The 24126-nt window shown below is 37.5% G+C and overlaps 1 protein-coding gene across 1 annotated transcript in view; it reads right to left on the bottom strand.

The window, feature by feature from the left end:
* The window catches only part of LOC132853914 (phosphatidylethanolamine-binding protein 4), a 79682-nt gene extending 56484 nt beyond the window's left edge, over positions 1-23198 (bottom strand). Inside the window, exons 1-3 of the mRNA XM_060881957.1 lie at positions 23065-23198; positions 22786-22908; positions 22254-22380 (exon numbers count right to left, since the gene is read on the bottom strand). Coding sequence (XP_060737940.1) covers positions 22254-22380; positions 22786-22898 — 240 coding nt within the window. The 5' untranslated portion in view covers positions 22899-22908; positions 23065-23198. The remainder of the gene's footprint in view (positions 1-22253; positions 22381-22785; positions 22909-23064) is intronic.
* Between the last annotated feature and the right edge of the window lie 928 nt (positions 23199-24126).

Here is a 24126-nt window from a genome sequence, read left to right as displayed (position 1 = left end):
CTATGTAGGAGATTCTGTTTTAATCTTTATAACCCCCCACCCCAACTACACACACACACTATCAAAAACAAAAAGGGTTGCTGTGGAAACAGCATATAACTGCCTGAAGTCAAGCAAAATCCCATTTCCAACCTGTGTTTATATTTAGAACGTCGCTCACGGTGGGGGCTGCGTACCATAAACCTGCCGTAATCTTTCTTCGTACTGTATGAGTTTCAGAAAGTGGCAGAAAAAATGCGTTGTTTTTATGTATCTGTGCTATGAGTGTGTAACTGTTATAAGTGTATAAGTGTGCATTTTGGTGTGTGCGTGTGTGTGTGTGTGAGAGAGCTTCATCACAGATACTTGGCAATGTCTGTGCACTGACTGTTTGGCACTGTTGAGGATTAGCATGCTTATCGAGGAGTCTCTGTTCTTTTACATATATTATCTGCCTGTGCAATCATTCAGCTACTCCAAGTCTTCGCATCTCAATCTACCACTGAAAAGCGCTCCATCTGTGCCATGCGCCTTTTTGTAACACACTTTATAATGCCAGATTTATCCCATTGCACTATTAGAGTGGTTTTATCTTAAGCGAATCATAGCCACATTAACTGACTGCTCGTTCATGGCACCTCGGGGAATTCGATATCATCTATCTACAGGTCTTCAAGAAAAAGACTTAGTTAAATGTGTAGCGCAGTGCAGTTCTTTTTTTTATGTCTAGCTATTAGTGTATAAATTCGAATATTCTAAATAAAGCTAATATTTTACTTTTTTCCCCCTGTAGCTACATTTCAATACTGTGTTTGTAATGACAGTTTAAGGTTACAGGAAAATGTATTAATATCTAAAATTAGAAATCATAGCAGAACTAAGGATTGGATGATTAGCATACATTATACAACACTGATATTTTCTATACATCCATTTTTCTTGCTTTTTTGAGAAAAAGAAGAAGCTGTGCTTCAGCTGGAGACGACGCTGATTTCAGGGCCTGAAAAATGAAACTGTGGTTCTGAAACCAAGTGAACGTGAGATTGACTGTATCACAATATGATTGACAATATGAATGATACGGTTTTTAGATTTAAAAACACTTCTAAATTTTACAGACTGCACCTTTAATAAACTTAAAAGTTGTTAGCTGAGATGATCGCAGTTGTTTCAGTTGCTATCAATTTCTTTTAGCTAACGATAAGCTTAAGATGTACAACAATAGCATTTTTCCGTGCTTTCTTGGTCTCGTGCATATTGAACTGTGGACTTATTTTTTTAAACAATTAAAATAAACATTTCTTTGCTTCAAGTTCTGTGCTTTCTTTTACTCATTAATAAATGTTTTCTGGTCCATCCAGCATGATCCACCCGCTTTCACCTTAGAACTGTTTTAGCTCTAAACTGACTTCAAATTTCTTTTAGCATCTTGCATTTAAATTTAAAAGCTAAACTAGAGGTCGTAGCTGAGATTTGACCTTGAAATACTGATTTACACACACCTTCGGTCTGAGAGGATCTTGTACGTGACAACATTACATATTCCTTCATATTCTTACACCTCAACGATTAACTATTCTAACAGTTTAATAACTATTTTTGGGCTGTTCGCTATGATTTCTGGTTCTACGTATTTTTAATGTAAACTGAAATTTGTCTTGGAGGATGTAAATGAGCTGTACTTAGCCCACGAGCCACAATGAGCTGGTTCAGGTGATCGTTTCTATTTAAGGCTCGGTTAGGAATCTGAATAAGTTTGACTTGCATGCACATTTTCCCAGGGCTTTATTAAAAAAAAAAACTAAAACTAAAAAAAATTCAAAAAGTTTACAGAGGTTAATGGTGGAGTTATATTTAGATCTAGACATAGCATTATTATTTCTGTCACAAGTTTGAATACTAAATATTCCTTGGCTGATGGACTACATTTGGGGTAAGGGGAAATTTTAACCAATCTGCCTTCAGCAACCTCGACGCCGTGCCGACGCTCTACACGCGTGAAAAAAAGTTGAATCTGTGTCATGTGTTCAGATTCGTTGTACCGATGTTGTGAGAGATGAGCAGCGGGCAAAGTGTGTGTTTATAACAGCAGGAGTCTGCTCACAGTGTTGTTGAACGTTAATGAACAGCACACGTGACGCCAACAGACTTCTCATAATAACTATAATCAACGATCTCTGTGGGCTGAAGTACAGGCTCTGTACAATGAGACTGAGCTCAGGAAGCTCCACTGTTAGAATCTGAGTCATAAACATACGTCTCTGTGTTTCCACTCGTACATGGACTTGATGCGCTGCACCGTTTCTCATTCCGTAACAGTTAAGTGACTTCATTTAAAATAGAAATGACACCAACTCGTGAATGGAAAATGGAGTCAGTGGGCAGTTTGGCCAAAAATATACTTTAACGTACAGTTAATACTTCTTATGGTATGAAGTATATAGATACGTACTGTATTTACACAATTTTTATAATATTGTCTCTGGACACAAACACAATGGGTCTGAATTAAAGAAATAAGGACGTGATTGACGTGTAGGCGTTCAGCTTTAATTCAATGGATTTAATCCAAACTATTGCATTAACTGTTTAGGAATTACAGCCAATTTTTCAGAATTCCTCTCAGTGATGCTCCACAGTCTAGTGAAAAGACTTCCAGAAGAGTAAAAACATTGAAATGGGATGTTCAACAAGAGCATATGAATGAGAATGAGTGAGTCAGGCAGCCACATACCTTTGACCATAACGTGTATAAAGTGCATATATATTTTTTCACTAAATTAAATATTCCACATCGTTTTCCTTCAGGTTTCAGGAATTGTGTGTAGGGCATCATGTTCCTCTCGGTCATTGTGTACCGATGCACTGTTATAACCATGAGAACAGATGTGCGTCGTGAGAGAACTGCTAGTTTGAAAAGATGTTGTGGCATTTCTAATTGTTAGGGACAAAAAGAAAGAGTTTGAAATGTTGCAAAATGCCACAGAATCTTTCAGCAATACGCACAGTCAGCAATACTGTGATAAAAACCCCTAAATTAGCGATGCACAAACAAAGAGGTGCCTGGATGTCTCCAAACGCTAACTGCGAAACAGACGACAAAGCAAAAGACTATTTATCTATATTCTCTACCTAAATGTTGTATAATCACACGCGATGAACTGACGCAGAGGCGACAGTCGCCGTTGAGAAACATGACAAAACTAACAATATACGAAAAGAAAAGAAAAGAAAAAAAAAACTCTGCACTCTAGAGAGCATGTGTTGAGCACACAGATTGCAAAGCCATCCTCAGCGGAGAGAGAAAGTCTCCCAAACTGATTATGACACCTCTCCTGCTAGCCCATCAGAGCCGCTAAAGCTAACGCTAGAATTCACAGGCACTGCATGTATCAGCGCAGAGCACATAGCTTCCACGCACTCCTCTCCAGCACGATTAATTATGGCTCTTGATGGATTTCGTGTGAGAGGACAAGTGACATAAAAAAGAGAATTTGTCACTCGTGGTTATGTCCTCTCTGTGTGGGATGATGACACTGACGCCATGCGCGGCCACAAAACAAAAATGCCCTGTCACTGACACGTTGTATTTACATTTGATTGACAGTAAACGTTATGGACGGAACGGGGAGATTAAAGACGATTAAAGAGTTTAATAACTGCGTTGTGCTGTCTGAGTAAATCTTCCTTGTAGTAGCAAGGAAAGGTATTCCAAGAACAAACAAACAAAAAACATCCTGAAATTAAAATGTTTTTGACACCCTTGGGTGGTGGTTCACGGCACGCCTGTGCTGCACCGGAGGTTCGCGTTGACATATCTGGCGAGCAGATGAAGTCCCTGTGTATGTGTGTGTTTGTGTGTGTGTGCGTGTGTGTGTGTGTGTGGCACTCACACCAGCCCACCCGTCTGACAAACGGCACCTTGCTGATGGGCGAGAGAGAGAGAGCGTCAGGGAGCCCTCGCGTCTCGCCGATACTCGGCCTGAGTCAAGACGTCAGAAACACCGGCACCAGCGTTCACAGCTCAGCTCAGCCAAAAGCGAGGGGGAACAGATGGAGGCTTGCAGAACATAAAATGCATACATTTTTACCAGGCTGCAAAACATGTCTTATTTAGAGACTTAAAAGATGCAGAAAGAAGCAGACTGTACTATACTGTACACTGCTTTTATATTTAAGAGAAATCAAGAGCAAATATCGCAACGCGTTATTTTTTTTAAAAAGAATTTTACCAATCACTCCAAAAATCTGTTACACGTGAAAAATAGGAACCGGTGCTAGTTCTGTAGCAAATCCAATCACATTCATATATTTATTCAAATTATTTATCTGAAGGCGTCTTTCTGGACCAGAGAGACTTAGAGAGGTCAGAAAGAGAGGTTTGGAGGAAAAAAGAATGTAGAGACAAATGCATAAAGATGTATATGTTTATTCTATTCTTCAAGTGTAAAACTGATATGTCTCAGAATAGAGGACAAAATACACAGCCTTGCAGTATAAATAAAGCATTCGGTCATTAACACGGGCATGTATACAATATACAGTGTATACAATATTCATGCGGCTTTTAATGCATTCACTCTCATTTTCATTCATTGTCAGTTACGTGCACTCCTCAAAAAGTGGTAATGTGGAGTAACAGAATCCCTAACTACTTCTGTCTCGTTTATAACGATGGTCTAATCACTAAAATTAACTTTTGTCACCATTCATTCATGTTTTTTTTTGTTCATGCAGACTTTTATTGACCTTCAAATATTTTAGCTGCTTTAAAACTCACACATCCAAGAAAAGAAAGAGACAAAAATAGAAGCGAGATAAAAAGGCCAGTAAGGTGGGTAGAGCTTTAGAGAAAAAAGAGATGAGGTTATATATAACCCTGTGAGCTTCGGCAGGAATAACGTCACAAATAGTTAGTGTTATCAGTGTGTACGCAGATTTTATGGTAACTGGGTTTGTGCTTTTTTTTGTCTCTTTTTTACTCCAGACACTGTTTCTGTCCTCTACCCTGATAAAGATGCCACAAATAATGCTGACATGCATGGATACACCCTGAACCACAACCCTATGAAGGAGAAACCTAATTCGCCCAAAACCGAGCCTCTTTCCATAGCTGCACACCAACAGGCCTCCTCCCGTCTCTCCTGTACTGTATTTAGACAGAGAACATTGCTTTTGGATCATTACCTCATGTATATTTTACTATGTATAGGGTGAAATTTAAACTTGTGTATTTATTCTTCTGTAGAATGTTATGATTTCTCCAATACAGATTTTATCTTTAGACAAAAATACCTCTAAGCTTTGAAATTTAGAGAAATCTCGCTGAACACTATCACTATATTCCTTCACCGGCTATTTACTGGTCTCTATTTTTAATGCTTTTATTTCTTTACAATAACCGAATGTGTCCGAATGTGGGTTAACACAATGTATAAACAATTAGTATTACTGTAGGTTTCACAGCAAATCGTTTAAGCACAATCAGAACGAACGAAATTCGGGGCAAAACAAGTTCCCACCGATTTTGATAGCCTTTTACTCGGCTCGCTCGGTGCCATAGCCTACATTAGCTCATCTCTCATGATACCACAGACTTCATTAGCCCAGCTTGCTCAGTTAGTGCCACAGCCTTCATTAGCTCAGCTTGCTTAGTAGGCTTATGCTCAGCTCACTCGGTTATCACTCCGGCCTTTGTTATGCCAGATACCTACTTAGACTGAAAATGAGTCCAAAATACAAAATACTAATTGCAATCCATATCAGAGAAAATCTATCTAAAATTTGTAAGAAAAAAAATACAAAATTACAAAATTTATGGAGATTAACGACATTCTGCTTAGAAATAAAACAAAGAATATAGAGTCGGCACTAAATACATGATTACGTAACTATATAAATAGTTTGTACTGTAACATAAAAAAATCTAATAAAATACAAAAAATGCACAGGATGTCTGGTTTACTCCATGCAGTTTTGATTCTGAATCAATTTCTCACTGGAATCAAACGGTTCTCGAGTTCACTTGGAAACAGTGAACCTTGAACAGACAAGGTGATGTTAGGTTCTGACGTCCTCAGACAAACTGCATCTAAGAGGTCAAGCCCACCCAGGTTCCAGCATGATCCATATTATGCATTAGGACACAATAGATATACAAGGATCATATGTGCTAAAGATATGATATCCAGGATTAACGTGCTGCTATAGCGGATGCAGGAATTAACATTTTTTTTAATTTTTTTAATTTTTTTTTCTTCTTGTCTTTCTGCAGGTTATGAAACAGCTTAAGGTCAATCAAATGACTTATTGCTACGAGTATTTCATTTCACAAGCATCCACATTCACATTGCTATCATTCTTCAGCCTACTGCATAGATTTCTCGCATCTCTCTCATGTCTTACTTTCTTTCTAAAGGTCTCAGCAAACGCCTGAGGTCCGAAAAACTCACTGCGTTCTCTGGAACATCTGGGATCTGCTTCTCCGTTAAGGCAAGTTACGGGACAATAACCCTAGCCTGTTTTTTTTCTCAGGGAAAAAAAATTGTGTTTTTAAAAAAGCAGAGATTGAATACGTTCAACACAAAACACCAGAGAGGCCAGGATCAGCCTGGCGGCAAACACGAGCGCTCTGCGTCTCGTACTGTGAAAGGGTTACATCCGCATGCTAGGCTGAAAGGAAAAAAAAAAATGCTCAGACACATGGAGAAGCACAAAATCCTGTTGAGCTGAGCTGAGCTGAGATACCCTACGTAGAAGCGGTGCTTCAAGGCACAATTAGGATTTTACGGAAGAAATCCACATTCCAGCACACACAGAAAGTCATTTTTTTATTCTCCTTCAAGCCGCTATCAACTTACCGTCTCTCCCTGTCAAGGAAGAACCTGAAGCAGCTTGAGATAGGAAAAAAAAACAAAGCCAAATATTATAGCATCAAAACTAGCTTCTTTATTTTTGGCAGGAGCACCACAAGTGAGGGTTAAGGGGGGAAAACAGAAAGGTATTTCTTGTATATTTTGTATCCAGTTGATTCACTCTGAAATGGTATAAGAATGGAGCATCAGCAGTTGTTTGTTTTTCAGTATATCAAGCAATGAGGGAAAAATAAATGATCTCTACTAATATCCTAAAGATACCAGGTCTGTCAGATTGTTTTATATAAAAATATATAGCTTTCCTAACCCACTAAGCACAAGCATTTAGTACATCATTACACTTCATTTTAAATGCATGCTGTGTGAAAGCACGACGGACGGAACTGATTGGTAATGGAAAAAGTTTAAAAGTACTAGTTCAACTGACTGTGAATGGTGGGTCTTGAACAAAACATGTGCACCGAGAGGCACTTCCGTGGAGCGGAAATACCTGGTTGATGGAAAAAGTTTAGAGAAGAACCCAAATAATCAGAACATCTCAGAAAAGCTTCACAGAACTCATTGAACCTTGAGACAGACGGCCGTTTTAGGAGTAGGCCTGGATAGGGTCTTGTTAGTGTACAAATGCTAATTCCAAATAAAATGGTCTGTAAAAAATTTTTTTTTCGTTCCTTTTTTTTGTTGACAAAATTCGCATTTTCATTTTATTTTATTTTTTTTATTGGATCTATGGCTTTTCTAAACATTTTCTCCAAAAAAAGTAATGTTAAATGTCATTTTTTGAGACATAACTAAATAGCAGACTGAATGACCACAAATTAGTCGAATTGATTTGCGAATACTTTAAATCAGTATGTATTTCGTCTCATATACTCTAATAGAAGTAAATACCGAATAACTGGAGGAAACCTGCACAGACCTGATGGACCCGCACAGACCTGAGTTGTAGACATTAAGCTGAACCAACAGTGTGCACTTTGGACAGCTACTATGTTTGGACAGTGTCATCTCAGCTGTCTGGATTGCATGGCCTGAGGATATGAAAACATATTTCTGCTGTCTCTGACCATTTTATTACTAAGTGTCATTCTGTACCGTACAAAAGGTTAAAACCATCTACACTAAGTGAAAATGCTGTGCATCTTAACAACAGACAGTAAATTTAACTTAAATCAGCAATTGTGTTTTCTGTGGAGCAGAAATTTTAAACCGTGAAAATTAAGGATGGCATTTAACTATTCCATGAACAACCAGGAGGATTTGTACCGTTTATTCCATCGGCCATAACTTTAAAAGATTTAACTCTTTATCAAAATGAAATCATGTGATGGCACCAGGGCTTTTTATGTGATATGTTTAATATGTCTACATATGAATGTTTTTGCGTATTTGTGGTTTTTTTTTTTGCATGTCATGTTTGTTGTTCTGTGATTATATATAATGTGCTAAACACATTTTCGCTCATGTTTTGGTCTGCATGGAAACTGGCTTGGTTAAAGAGCGGTGGTTTATGTGATGGCATAATTTATAGCTAATCAGAATGGAAAACAAACATCTGATCATCTGACAAAGTTTCTATTGTGTTTCTATTCTATAGTGAATGCACAGTGGCACTCTTAACTTGGAGCAGGTTTAAACTTGGCTCCTTAGTTCCAGTAACAGGAAGCTGTAATGTCATAGCATCCAAAGACATTCTATGCAAATAAGGAGTAGATTTTTTCCCTTTAAACCTTTTTATCAATCACGGACACAAAATCTGCTTACCCTAACTATCAAGCTACTGATATGTCCACCCCGACAGTATGTGACTGATTTTCCAACACTGAGCTAAATATTACTAGGTCATTATACTGTATGCATTTAATAATTCTAGTCCTAACCCTAAGTGATGATTGTAAATTGTAGTCACAAGAGTGATAAAGCCATGGAGGACGAATAGATCTTTGAGAAGAGAAGATTTCTATGGAGCAATACAAACGATGAGATATTATCTATTTGATAATACTAAACATAACCGTAAATCAGGTTTGGATTCCGTTCCTTCGTTCGTCTGCTTATTGTGATCGATCCGTTAATAAACGAGCCATCGCACATTTCTAAGAAGCAAGACCGAGTTACTGGAAACTTTGTAAAATGTTCAGGCATCCCAAAGAGAGATTATTGATGAAAAAAAAGGATAAAACAACAGAGCAACAGTTGGAGTGCAGCTTCAATAGAAGACAATAAAAAGTAGCACCCGGATCAGCAGGGTAAGAAGGAAGCTATGTATAGTAAAGCGAGCTAACTTCTGCCCACTTGTCTTCTTTTTACAGACGCAAAAAAGTCCACATCATGTTGCGAGTCCTTGTGTTTTGTGGGGGAAGAGAAACAGAAAAGCATCTCAGTCACTTCAGGGTAATGCAAATGACTCTAATATGTTAAGAAGATTAAAGTGGATAAATGTCGAGATAGATTTTTTTTTTTTTTTTTTTGGAAAGCCACATAAACCTCTAGTGTTTTTTTATTTTGCAGAAGGGAGGGGTGGACGTACGTGAGTCAGCTCAGGATAATCGACACAGAAAAACAAACGGTGCTCGATTGGCTGAGAGAAATTGGGCTTATTTGAGATTTTGTATTTAAGCTTCTTGGATGTAAGACCGTCCTACTTCTTTCTTATGATTTTCTTTTAAAACCAGCCCTTAGGACAACAAAGAAGCTACTAGCAGACACGGGTCACACTTCCTTCACACTTCTTTTCCTGAATTAGGCTTGGTTGTCTATCTAAACTCGCGTCAAAGTAGTCTTACTTATGTGTATGTACTTTACGATTTCTAGCTCCACGAAACTACAATGTACAATGTTTCAGACATCGAACTTAAAAGAACTTGTAAACCACCAAATAAACTCTGAGTGCAGTTTGCTTAATTACTGTGGATATTTATTTAGTGTTCAGTAAGTTGTATATTACTTATCGCTGACTGTTCATGGAAAAAAAATGTAAAAATCCTTAAGAGATACACAGATGCCATTGCAGAAAAATCTGCAAGTGTGAAAAATTGGTAAGGAGAAATGAAACAAAACATCCTAAACGGATTAAGACATGACGCTCGTAACATTTCCAGTGATTCCGATGCAAAATGCAGGATCAGAGGAGTGACAAGCGCATGATGACTGCTCTGTCTCTTATCATACATTGCATTCGCTTTGAGGAATAAAGCTGGGCAAGATCACAGTTAGCCATAAAACAGAAAATAATCAGGTGCACGTACTGTATACGAGAGAGGAATTTGAATTGAACAGCATGAACAAGTTAGATATTACAAAACAACCTGTTGTTTGTCACACCGCATTCCTTTGGTTAATGTTGAAAATGGGATGGAAATTCTCTAAGATAGAAAAAATAAAAACACCCCAAAGGCTTTTGGATTTACATTAATTGATACATAACACCAATGAATCAATTGTGTTTTTAACCACCAGCATCAGTGCACTTTCTATTCATTTATAAAGAAAAAGCATCAGCACCAAAGACACTGAAAAAACAACAGCGCTGAGAAGCTAAAGTTTACTTCTGGTTGGTCATTTTGCTGAAACCAAAACCTATAAATTTGTCTATTCTGCTATATAGATGTATTTTCACAAGGAACAGGACGAGTAAAACTCTTTATCTCATTTAGTTTGCATCTCAGGGGACAGTTTAGCAGCTTACATCTACTAAGAAAAACACAACAACATTTTTTTGTTTGATTCCTGCTTTTGGGTTGATTCGGAGTCAAATAGCTTTTTGATTCATAATCAGGTTTGTTTTTGAAGTGGACTGAAACCATCTCGCTCTCTGAGATCACCGGAGCATGATTTGTTTATTCGCAATACCTTAAATGAACTTCAGCAAGGGTTGGATTTAAAATTCATATGTGAAAGCGCCTAGTTTTAACCCAGGTAATCAGATAGATAAAGAGGAGGAGATTAGAAAATAGAACGTGGCATAGAAACCTTTATTATCACCACATATACATTACAGCACAGTGAAATTCTTTTCTCCACATACCCCAACTGAGGAGGTTGGGGTCAGAGTGCAGGGGCAGCTATGATAAAGTGCACCTGGAGCAGGGAAAGTTCAGGGCCTTGCTCAAGGGCCCAGCAGTAGCAGCTTGACTGTGTTGGGCCTTGAACCCCGATCCACAACCCAGAGCCTTAACCAATTGAGCCACCACTGCCCCCAGATGAAAAGATCCTTGTCTATCTACCAAAAATACTTGAAAGCTTCCATAAGTGTTACTAAAGTTCTGTAAAACAAATCCTAGATCTCTCATAGATCATAGGTTTGGGACGTCATCATCAAATTCATGTTTCAAACAGCAGCATATTTAAGGCTTAACTCGTCTATACAGGCAAGAAAAGTCTTTTAAATATGATTGGGCAAATCCCCCTAAACAGCTTGAAGCCGAGTGACATTTTGTCCTCATTTCTGCAACAGTTCTGCCAGATATGATCCATCATCTCCAGTTAACGCAAGTGTTAATTACTTAGGCTGCTTGAGCCTGGCTCCCGATGCTCTGCGCTGAAGCAATTCTCCAACAAATGCTCAACCGTTTCCAGGCTTCATATAAATAGCAATTTAATTTCTGTATGTTTATCCTGACATCCTCAGTAGCAAAGGCATATTCCTGAGTGAATTGATTATTGCCTTCGTGAACTTCAAAATACCCTCCTCTCGAAGTGTGCGCGAAGACATGAAGTCTGTTCTTTGACGAGGTTTATGCTGTTTGCTGAAGATTTTTAACAATTTATTCATTTTTTTTTCATATTTTTACATTCTCATTATCTTTCTTTCTTCTTCTTTTTTTTCAACATCTCACCATATTATCTCATTTTTCACACCCCCACACTAATCTTAAGGGCATGTCAAAACATACTTTAATGAACAGATGTGTCTTTCACAGATTCTAATAAATGATGTTTTAAGACCAACTGTTGTGCATTGTATCGTAACAGTGTAAGTACAGTCCCCATGACAGAATGACTAGCCGGAGGTGTAACAATTACCGAACTAAGAAAAAAGTCTAGAAAATAACACACTAGAAAGTAAACTAAAAAACTACAGGACAAAAGAGACGTAGTGGCGTAGACCAGGTATAGAATTATTCCAGCGACAATTACCTGTGTATTACTTATAGCCAGGTATTGATTAGTAATAGTGCATCTAGAGATCTACCAGCTCCAGTCAGACTCTGTGATACAAAAGAGGAGATGTGAACTCCATGTGATCTTTTGCATCTATACAACATTTTGTTTGACTGTATATTTATAATCACACCCTCCAGTGTCACCCATATGAGGATGAGTTTCCCCTTTGGTTCCTCTCAAGGTTTCTTCCTTTACCGTCCGAGGGAGTTTTTCCTCGCCACTGCTGCCTGAGTCACCTCAGACTTGCTCATGGGGATAAATACAAACACATCGTGAACTAAATCTATCTAATATTAATTTTGAATTTTGTATTTTTATTAATCTGTATATTACTCTTTATATTAACCTTTTGTTCTATGTTTATGTTCTGTAAAGCTGCTTTGAGACAATGTCAATTGTAAAAAGCGCTATACAAATGAACTTGAATTGAATTGAATTAACAGTAGCTGGTCCTTCACAAATTTTACCCACAGGAATTGTGTGATATGGGTGTTGTTTTCCAGCAACAGTAATGCATCGTCAGTAAAAATCAATTGTCAGCATGTAAGGCGTGTTATTATGCTGGGGAAAGCGCTGAATAGGTCAGGAGATAGAGCTAAGATTATGAGAAGTTACAGTATTGCTAGCAGGTACATCCAGAAACAGAAACTGCAAAGCTGTAGGATCCGGTCAAGTGTCTTTAGGGGAACTGATCAAAATTTCTGTAGAAACAGGGTTAAACCTCTTCCCAGGCCTCCGGATAAAAATATTTGAAATAACTTCACTGATCTCAAGAACCGCGTTTCAATCCATAAGCAGGTACTAACACTAAATCTACCTGAATCAAACCTCACTGTTATGTTTTTTTTTTTTTTTTTTTTTTTTTTAGTATTTGGTTCTGGAGGAACACAGCACTGCAGAATGCATTACTGACCTGTGATTCATCTTATCAGCCAAATACTAGTATGCGACAATGCATCGTGACATCGATACACAAAAACGTGGCAATGACATTACATTGCATTAATTATCCATCTAATGCAATTACACTGTTTTCACATTAGAAGTCCAACGTTTTTTTTCCCCAAAGTTATAAATAACAGTTATAAATACTGTTCCAAATATTCTGCGAATAGATATTATCAAGCGTTCCAAACATATATCTGCTAATATTACTGATTCTAAAATTTGGAAAGAAAATAAAATCCACTATGATCTGACTAGAGATGGCTATGAATGCTCTACAGAAAACATGAGAACAAACAGAAGCCCTGGGCAACTGACAGAAGAAGAAAAATAAAACAGCCAGGAACGTAACTGAAGAGGTAAGGGAAAAGGGTAGGAGCAAAATGAGGGAGGCAAAAATGAGCACATGGAAGAGGTCAGAGCTACATGGAAAGAGAGATGGAAAGCGGGAATCTGTGATGGAGGTCAAAGCTCAAATGTTACTGGTACATGAAGCTTCACTGCTGACAAGTCTTCTGGGATATATGAGTAATGCCTTATGCTAGGAGTGAATTTGCATTACTGTTTATACAGATAATATGGTTGATAAGGCATGAGGAGAAATGTATTTGAACTACTAAATAACAACGTACGGAGTAAGGCTATGTTTGTGTTAGTGTTTGAATTAGATTAAAAGTTGAAGTGCATAAGCATGATGGCACTAACGGCAGTATTAGACTAAAATACTAAAGTGTTGCTGCATCAGTGTAGTTACCTTGAGGTGAAGCCATGGCTATTGCTGCCTTCAGCTAAAATTCTATATGACGTAATATATCAAACCTTTAATTAAAGAAAACTCCACCTCAACTTGGAGGTCATATCAACATAGCAGCATCAACAGTTTATTTCCTACTTTGTAGCTCAAAAACACAGATGCTGAAAGCTATGCAATTCCATCAGGAGTTAGAAGAACAGGATCGATTGTCCAAATTGAAAATGTGGAAAAAAAAAATAGCTTCAGTATAAAATAAATACATTTTGGACACCACTGAATATCACTGAGTAGTTGTTTTCATTGGATTTTATCTTTAACTGAGGCCCAGCAGTGAAAGACCCTTCAGAAATCCTGCATGGGTGGACGTGTGGGTTTCCCTGGGAAAGACATGCAGGGTCTTCCGGAAAGGAACCCCACCTTCGGATGGCAGATAGTATGCCGCACCAGTGCCAAGGTAGCGTGGGTGAGTGGGCAGCAGTGCACAGAGACGACTAGCAGCCGTGGGCACTGCCAGGCTTAGCGATGAAGATGCTGCCCGTGTCGTAATCATAGGCAGTGAGGGAAGAAAAAGGAAAACGGAGATTCACTAAAACAGAAAAAGAAAGGGGGGCTCACATTCAAATCCTCTCTCTTTAACGCCCCCACACAGGTTTAAGCAGAGCGTATAAAATCATTCACACAGAGAGAGTGAGAGAGAGCGACATAGGCGGAGAGAAAAGGAGCTTGAGCAAGAAAAGATACAGAGGTAGTGTTTAAAGCCAGCGCAGAAAGCTTGCTCAGGAGATCGCATCCTGGCAGTTCTAATCACTGTAATGGTTTAAAAACTTCATCTCTCCTAAGAACCAAATGTATTGACAAATGTCTTCAAAGTATCATAAGTCAAAGCATACTTTTTGTCAGCCCTTGGGGACTGGCACCAAAAAAGTTAACATGATTTCAGTCAAATGCAGTCAAACCAGCAAGGATGAAAGATTACAGAAAAATACTGTAGAAATGCTCTGAACTTTGAGACTCTGAGACATTTAAATGTCATGTTCGAATGAAGCTTTTAAAATGGAACGCATTTGTGCCAGCTCTAACACTTCTACATCAAACCAATTCCAAGTCTGTTCACAACATTCAGGACACTGACTTCAGTGCCAGATATGGTTCAAATATCTCCAACTTGAACTTGAAATCCCTGTGACGACACTGAACGATCTTCTCCTTGCTATATGGTGAAGTGGGATGCATTAACGTAAAATCCATGCAGATATTTTGGCTGGCCATCTGATTCAGTTCTATTTGTGTTCTAAGCTACATCCTCTAGAAGAACTGTAAGCTCGCGAGAGCATCTTAATCATACGATTTTATTTTTAAAAAATCACTGATTTGTTTTCATTATATCCAAGTGTAAGTTGTTCTAGGTCTTAAGATGTAGCCTAGAGAAAGATGCTACTGTATGTGTCTGTGTGTTCGTTTTATGGAACCATGTTCTGTTAATGTTGTTTGTGTGATTTTAATGTAATTAACGTGATTTATTCTCTTCTCTATTCTCTTTCTTTCCTATCTGTACATTTTTTTTATATTGACTTTGGCCAAATCTGAAATATCATAAATATTGAATAAATACTAACACAGACAGACAGACAGACAGACATATAGATAATCATACACACAAATAAGGTAAGTAAAGACTAATTTATAATGTTTGACTAAACTGTGTTCACAAAATGATCAATTATATTTCAACACCTATCAATCCGTAAACTGTACCTTGCAAAAATGTGCACAATTTGTTTAAAGCCAATTTACTTAATTATACAACAATATCACAGTTCTTCAGCAGATTCCAATGAGAAGAAATAAAAAAAAAAAAAAAAATAGTAAATTTTTTTTGAAGATTTGTCAAATTATTATTATTATTTTTTGAAGATTTGGCCAAAAAAAAATATATATATTTTTTTAATAATAAAACCTTGTTTTTGTGATGAATGTGCCGAGTGAGTTTACATGTGTTTGTTTTTCAACTGCTCATTGCTCAGAACATTCAGAAGCATTGCTATGACTAGGTCTGGGTGACATGACAAATATATACAAACCCATACTCATATTATATCTATAGCTGGTTTCTTTTTAAAGTTGGCCACTGTTTTACCATGGGGCCGTAATATGTTCAAAGTTGTACAGTATATTAAATAGTTGTTTATACTCAGGTGTTTGGTTATTGTGGTCTAAACATGCGAATGCTAGGAAAATATACTGTGGCTATTACATTACAGCAAAAGAAGTGAGTGAGAGCTGTGATCTCAATTTTAAGCCAAAATATACTGCGATTCTGGTTTCATCAAGAATCACGCAGTACTGCACATTTCTCAACTCCTTTCTGCTGCAGGTTGATGGAAAACACTTATAGATAGCCTGTAGATAAAACACACCGAAAATGCTATTACCTCCTTCCTGTACAAGTCATGGGTACTTTTCCAATTTGTTCAGAAAACACATTATTACTCCCACAATAAGCAGCATAACACTGCACTGAAAATGCTTACATAGCTCCCATATCTTAAAAAAAAAAAACAACAAAGAAGGAGCAACATAAATCCTGTAATCTCACTGGCTATGTCAGATCAGAGCGTCTGATTCACTGTGAAAAGCAGCCAACTGACAAAAGTCATTTTTATTATCTCTGTGCGTCAAAGATATTTGAGGATTTGAAACATGGCACAAGCGGAACACCACAAGTGTTGGTACACAGTATGCTGCCAATTATCTGTTCCCCAAACTGAGAACATGTGGTATCATTGCAAGAGACAAACCAAGAGAATTTAACAAGGATTTAATACAATACCATCACTGCTAAGAATTGCACACACTTAATTTACTGTTGTTTTTTTCTGGCATATGATCAAACCTGGAATTGTTGTTTTTTTTTTTTTCTTCAGAAGTTTGAGATTAGAGAAAAAAAATGTGTGATGAAAGAGAAAGAACATTTTGGCAAATGACTGCAATTTCCATGTTGGCGTGTAATAAATACGTTATGTCGCTCGGATTAAAATATCGCTCTTTAAGAAATTCACATTTGTGGGATATCAATGAAATGAATATTGCTCCTTGAGGAAAATATAAAACTATCCATGTGGTTAACAATTGTTATTACAAGCAAAGCACATTCTGTTTTTCAGTTGTTTAGTTATTCTTTTACAGCTGGAGTGCCCTGTTGATCTCATATTTCTGTTCATTTGTATCTTTTAGTGATGTCCAAGTCATTAAAACTCTCCCAGGATATCATATCCAGTCCAGCCCAAACATTTATTCCGTCTCATCCTCTATTTGCTTAAACTGATATCTTTCTAAAACCTTTTCTAGAGTTTTCTGTGATTAGCTTTTTGCTTTCGGCGGTAACCATTTTTGCTCCTGACAAATTTGACAAACACAAATTACTCATTTGTGCGGTTGTCGTTCAACATACTGGTGTTGACGAGCTCAGCTGTTGTTTTCCAATTTCCTTACAACTATTTGACCAGGAGTGTCTAGCTTTGGCAGTCTTTGGCAGTGGGATGTTTTTTCAGTATGGAGATGTTTAATAACATTATAAACAGTTGTGGTTCATTAAATAATGCAAAATCTGCCAGAATATCACATTGACTTATTGACATATTAAAACTATGCTGTTTCCACACTTGAGAAAAAAACTTCAAACACCAGACTTAAGTTATTAATTCTACTGTTAGAATAGTGTCTTTGTTCACACTAATGTTTTTAGATGTACAGAAACATGGTGGCAAACTTTAGTAACAATGGTTGGAAAGTTTCTCTTAGCGTATCACTTGAATATGCTCCTATGATAAAGAATTCTTCATACAAGCATCAACGGTCTCAAACAGCAGCAGGTGAGCTCAACACCAAGAACTATTACAAGCCTACATAAGATAAGCAGGCTTTCAAAACCGATGCTAATATTTGATAACTATAGCTAACAGACTTGTAAGGAGTCAGTTCCTTTCTCAGCTAATAAACCACCACCAAGGATTTTACCTCTTATATAAAAACCTGTGAGATTTTTCTTTCCTCTAAAGCAGAGAAGAAGGCCTTACAGAGAGTTGTTTGCTGTGTGAGAAAGCTTGTAAAAGGGATGCATTTTTAAATACGAAGTCAATAAATAACATATGGTCGTAATAATCTTTCATTATCCATCCATTTACATCATTTGCAAACTAACACTAGTCCTACTCCAGAATCTAAACAACGCTGGTCACGTATCAACCGGCAGTTAATAAATCAACACATATCACGTTGCTGCATGTTTAACAGCAACGTCAAATACCAAATACATTAAAAATCCAAACTGTATCATCACATGGATGCCTGAGGATTGCATATCTATTACTGATATGTTTATAATACCAACTAGTACCATGAAAGCGCTTACAAATTCTAAACATCCACTTGGAAAATATATGTACCAAAGTCTACAGGAGTAATGTAAGTATATAATAAATATAAATACTGTTCCTTAGAAAAGTGGTAGAGAAATGAGCCCCAGGTCCTGCTGGTTAACCACCATGGCAGGAGATGAACACATTAGATGTATATTATAACGACATATATACATAACTATGTATATTATATATAAGGGCTGGTAATGCTTATTTTCGTCTACCAATTCTTATCCTACCATTGTTGTGTTAATAAATAATATATTCTTACATTATTATTACATTATTAGTATACCATTAACTAAATCAATTCTGTTTTCCACCAAATAATCACTAATAACATGGGGATTTTTTCCCCATTAATACATCAATTCATTATTTAGATTCACATTCTATTAACCAATTAAGATTGACTCCACTTTCTGCTGTTCTGAGGTCCCAGAAGGTTCGCCATCACAAAGATATGGTGCAGCATGATACTGATACTCGGAAATACCTCAATGTGTGAGACTTTTATCAGCTTTTCTTAGACTTGTTATGGAATTCAGAGCATGAATGGAGAATAACGTCAGGTCTAGAGTTCGAAGAACAAATTAAAAAAAAAATAAAAAATTGTGACCTAAAATCCTATACCATAGTCAATCCCTCAGGCAGCACAGTTTAAAGTGAAAAAATATAAAATAAGCGTAATGAAGGTGTTGGAGTAATAACTGGCAGACGCCAATAAGCTGATTTTAAGATTTCTGAGCTCACAGAGCTTGTAATTAACATAATTCTATCCTGTTACTATCACAAAATATCATTAGAAGCAATATACAATAATGGGGTGGAATATAAAATGTACAGGGAAACTCATTACCTCGATGGCACTATTACGATTTCTGAACGTACTTCGATAACATATGAGTGCTTGGAGTGAAAAAAAGAAAAAAAAAAAAGTGAAAATCAAGTTCAAATCCTGTGGAGGGTTTAGTCATTACTTCAAGGGCTGAGATAGAAATCTGTTGTTTAGCATGCCCCTTTGCTTTTGTTTTGGGTAATGAAAGCCCATTGAGAGGCGGACATGCTGGACCACTGCCCATTCCGCTCCGTTTCAATTACCCAGCATGCTTTCAGCAGGGTAATGAGGTGGGTGTCACCACGGGGGCAAAGTGACAGCCAGTGCCTGCTGCACTGCCGCTTAGCCTCTCGTTTCCGCAGTGATCAGCTGCCAATTGAAAGGGTCGAGAGGGCAGCCGAGTGAAAAAGATGAGGAACAACAGGGAAAAAAAAACAAAGAGAAGACCTACCGCAGACCAGCGACAGACTCACAAAGAGTCGCATTTTCACCACAGACCTCCAGCTACCGTATGTTTTCATAAGAGTCAGAGAAAAAAGTGGTAGCGGGAAAAGGGGAGAATTGCGTTTCAAAGTCCAGTAAATAAAGTTGGTATTGATTTAATCGCACATGTAATTCGTTTTGCTGTCTGACACCAAGTCCTGCAATAAAAGAGAATCATGTAGGACAGCATAACAGATAATACGACCATACATCAATTGGGGTTCTGGAGACATTAGGGCGATAGATCACCTTCAAGCCAGACTGCTTAGCTACGGAATTTATAAACTAGCTCCTAAAACTGAAGTGGCTTTCAATTTTAGTTTTCAATTTATAGATACTGTATGATCCTTTGCTGCTGTTCTCCACTATGCTTGATTTGATATTATATTGAGTTTACTGCAGCGACTAAGACACGGCAATGTAGCCACCAAACTCAAGTGATACTACGACGAGCGTTAGTATGTTAGTGATTGATCTGATATACAGTATGGTGTTTGTCAGAGCATCATGGTGGTACTTTCTCCTCCATTCAATACACAAGCCTTCTAAATGATACATTTCTATAAATAACATGATATGCAACTAGTTTGAAAGATATCTAACCCTGCATAAAAATTCGCTCTGCTCGTTCATCAAACACCGGATGTTTTATTTTGCTTTGATTTAAAAATAACGCAAATCCTACAGAGAACAGATCCTATAGATTTGTTTTGAAATGATCAGGATTACATGTATCTCCATAAGAGCTATAAGAGACAAACAAGCACTGCGCCATCACTGTGACATTTTGTGTCTTAAGACATTTTGGGGCTTTCTTTTATTTTCTTTTTTTTATAGGGCAATGTTACCTGATTAATTCACAAATATAGAAAATCACTAATTAAAGCCTTTATAGAAGCACTGCTGTTTAAATAATACCTTGGATTAGTGCAGTTGCATCACCTTGACTGACTTCTGCCTATCAAGCAGCACCTAAAACATTTACAGTCTGCCCCTTTTTCTGCCTGATCTGAGCTTAATAATTAATCACAGCATGACCCAAAGTATAGAAATAAAGAAAATACCCAAATTAAGCTATTTATTGTTAGTGGGCTGTGACCTCAGAACCATCTCAGAACCACAGCCAGTCAAACCTTCCTTTGAACTTTTTCTGCTGCTCACGTATACAAAAATAGTGAATATACAGCACTTACAGTTAAAAGTCTTACATTTACAGCAGACACCCTTATCCAGAGCGACTTACATTTAATACAACTGAGCAACTGAGGGTTAAGGGCCTTACTCAGGGGCCCAGCAGTGGCAGCTTGGTGGATGCAGGAATTGAACTCACAACCTTCCATTTGGTAGCCCAACACCTTAACCACTAGGCTACCACATATCATTATCACATGTATGAGTCGGAATGACATTTAAATCCAAAGGTTTGGACAAATATGTGATAAACATGTGAAAGTAACCGCAAACTGAAGCGAACGCACAACTTTTCATGTCCAGCATATATTCCCCTTGTCCTTACCTGTCTGAACAACACCACAGATTTGTTTTCAGATGTCTCTTGTACATCATGGCATGAGGATAATAGAATTAATGCTATGGTTGGCAACTCTGAATAGTTTAACAGAAAAGAAGATTTTTTTATACTGCCATGCTGGTATGATACAATCATCTTATCACATGTGTTTATATGACTACTTGAACATGATGCATACATTATTACCCCAAACTTTAATAAACATGTGTTAAACATAGTATTGAGTATTAACTAAAAGTAAAAATAAAATAAAATATAAAATAAAAATTAAGACAACTGACAAGCAGTATGAGGTTTAAATACGATTAGCTTTGTATGTGATAAGTGTGTGTGTGTGTGTGTGTGTGTGTGTGTGTGTGTGTGTGTGTGTGCGTGTGGGTGTGTGTGATTTGTCTTTTAAGCATTTACAAAAAGGTCACAATTTGTCCACATGAACATAAAAGGAACACTGTGAGACTTAATACATTTTGTGCTAGTGCTTTGACTGTACATTTGGCTGTATGGTTCTAGACACTATACAGTGGAGTACTTGTGCCACCTTCTGGCCAAAACAGACTAGAAATATTGTTGAGGACTTGTAATCTGCCTTACAGAAAGTAGAATCATAGTGAGCAAAAAAGAAGGAAAAATGACTTAGAGTAATGAAACTCATTACCAACAACCCCAACTACAAGCTAGATGGAGTGATGCAGCAGTGCTTTAGTACTTTATACTGTCTCTCACCTCCTTGAACAAAAACATCAGCTTCCAAAGCTTCAGCTTTCCTGCTAATACCACCAAGGGACATCGTGCTCATCATCTTCTAGGTCGCTAACAAGCCAAGCCAAGTCTTATCTCACAGCAACATCGTTGTATACAATGGCAACCGCGTTGCCTTCTGGATCTTTGAGTCCAACATTTACACCAGCATCTCCTCTACTTTTACGCTCTATGTCTCATACATATGGCGCATATACACATAGCATAAGTCATTGAATAAGTGAATATTTATCCCTTGTGTTTGAGCTCGCTGAAATGATTTCTCTCCAATTAAATGCCATTCCAAGTGTTGTTATGTCAGCTAAGAGGAACAGCAAAAAATACAGTACCAACTCACAAATTAGTACCAGAATCAAGAATTCATCACATCTAGTATTTCAATCTAAAAATATTTAAAGTGTTTCAGGATGAAGTTTTACTTTAAGATGTGGATGTACAATAAAGACACAACAATCAAACCAGCACACATAAAATCCATCAGTGACTGTGTAATGTCTTGTCTTACCTTGTCAGCCATGGCCAGACGAACCTGTGGAGGTCCCCATTTTTGACTTATCTTCTCTCTGAATTCCTGAGGGATGATCATGCAGGAACGAATATCCAAATCTGGGTAACTTATCTCTAGCTCGCCTCTAAAAAAAATCACACACAATGAAGTCAGGACTTAAACAATGCACTGCTAATAGTGATGCCATATGCTTAAGGGTAGTTAGTTCCTGTCTTACAGCCACTTTTTGAAGGTTATAATAGTATGAAAGAATGTATGCCAAAGGCAGAGTGTGTAATTTGTCATTTGAAAGTTCAACCTTCCAGAGAAGAGGTGGAGAAAGATGGGCAGTGTGGTGAGTGGGTTAGTGTGTGGGACCTGCTAGCTGCTTAGCATCTATGACTCAGAAATGTGAGGGAATCCTACACAGTCAAAGCCTACAAGCTTACATGTCTAACTTCACCTCATTTACGTGTCAGTCGACACGAAGGACGTCAAAATACACATTTAAAATGGTGAGAAAATGGGTTTTTAATCTCTTAACACTGACCTGCAAAAGCGTCGGTCTTCTGTGAGAACTTCGTCTTTTAACGGTCCAGACTGGTGCTGACACGAGCGCTGAACGCACGCGACCGCCAGCAGCAAAAAGGCGCGAAAAAACATCTCGAAGTTTCTGACAGGAAGAAGAAGACTTGAATAAAACCGTATTTAATGAGGTTCTATACAATATATACAAACAAGTTAATTCCTCATTTATTTAGCTTTCGCTTTCTAAAAATACGGACGACACTTAAAGCAGTGGTCGTCGTTTTTTTCCCCTCAGTTTTACCTGGTGTCTCAGCGTCGGTAGTCAGGCTGCTAATAACAGATGACCCCAATGGCTTTATATATCAAATAACAAAGCTAATTTGGGGAGCTAAGCCTTCCCCATGGACACATCAGCCTGTTTTACTTTCATTAGACTGCTCCAAATATCTGTCAATCACTAGAGTTGAGGCCAAAATGATCTTGTTGACACGGATTTACAGCTCTAACATCCGGGTAATTCATTTTTTTAATTATTGATATAATTTATTTGGTTTTCTGGTAAGCTTACAAAGGTGTTCCTTTATGTACAGGATCCTGGCACTACCTACAGTACCTACCTACCTAACACTCAAACTCCTAATCATTTCTGTATTATTGTTATAGTGTTAGTCACCCACATTCACACCTAGGGGTAATTTAGGATAGCTAAGACACACATAAACTTACTTTTCATTTTAATAGGAACACCTGTTCATTTAGCATCGAAACTTTTAGTTAATGTTCGTTTGTGTAAACACTAAAGATTGTTGTGTGTGAAAATCCAAGAGACCGGGAGTTTACGATTGTTTGACCTGTATCGATTAACGAAGTTTGACCTGTATCTGCATGACTGTACGCATTGCACTTTTACCACATCAACAGGCGACGAGATAACTGAATAAATGATTAAGTGCAGGTACAGATGTTCCTATTAAACTGGACCATGACTGCCTTTGAAGATCGTACACCAAGCATTTTGCTTTTAGTGACGTGACGCTGGTGTTACCGTTGTGTCAAAGGTCTGAAGCTAAATGTAAAACGTAAAACAAGTTCAGATGAGAATTCAACAATGCTGAGCATGAATTAAACAACGCTTTCCATACTATTTATTATTGTAGCTAAACAGTTTTCTCAGAAACCATCAAAGTCATCTTTAAGCTCTGTCCTTGTAACGTCACATCTATAATGCTGATAACATTTATAATACAGTATGTTTTACTAGATCAACAATACTGTACATACTGTAAAAGACTAGACCTTGGGTTCAGTATCAGATAAGTATCGAGCGGTTATTATGAGAACGTGATAAAACATTTTTTTTCTC

Source organism: Tachysurus vachellii, chromosome 11, assembly GCF_030014155.1.
Source record: "Tachysurus vachellii isolate PV-2020 chromosome 11, HZAU_Pvac_v1, whole genome shotgun sequence".
Classification (NCBI taxonomy): domain Eukaryota; kingdom Metazoa; phylum Chordata; class Actinopteri; order Siluriformes; family Bagridae; genus Tachysurus; species Tachysurus vachellii.
The sequence above is the reverse complement of the archived record's forward strand: the minus strand, read 5'-3'. Positions and strand labels throughout refer to the sequence as shown.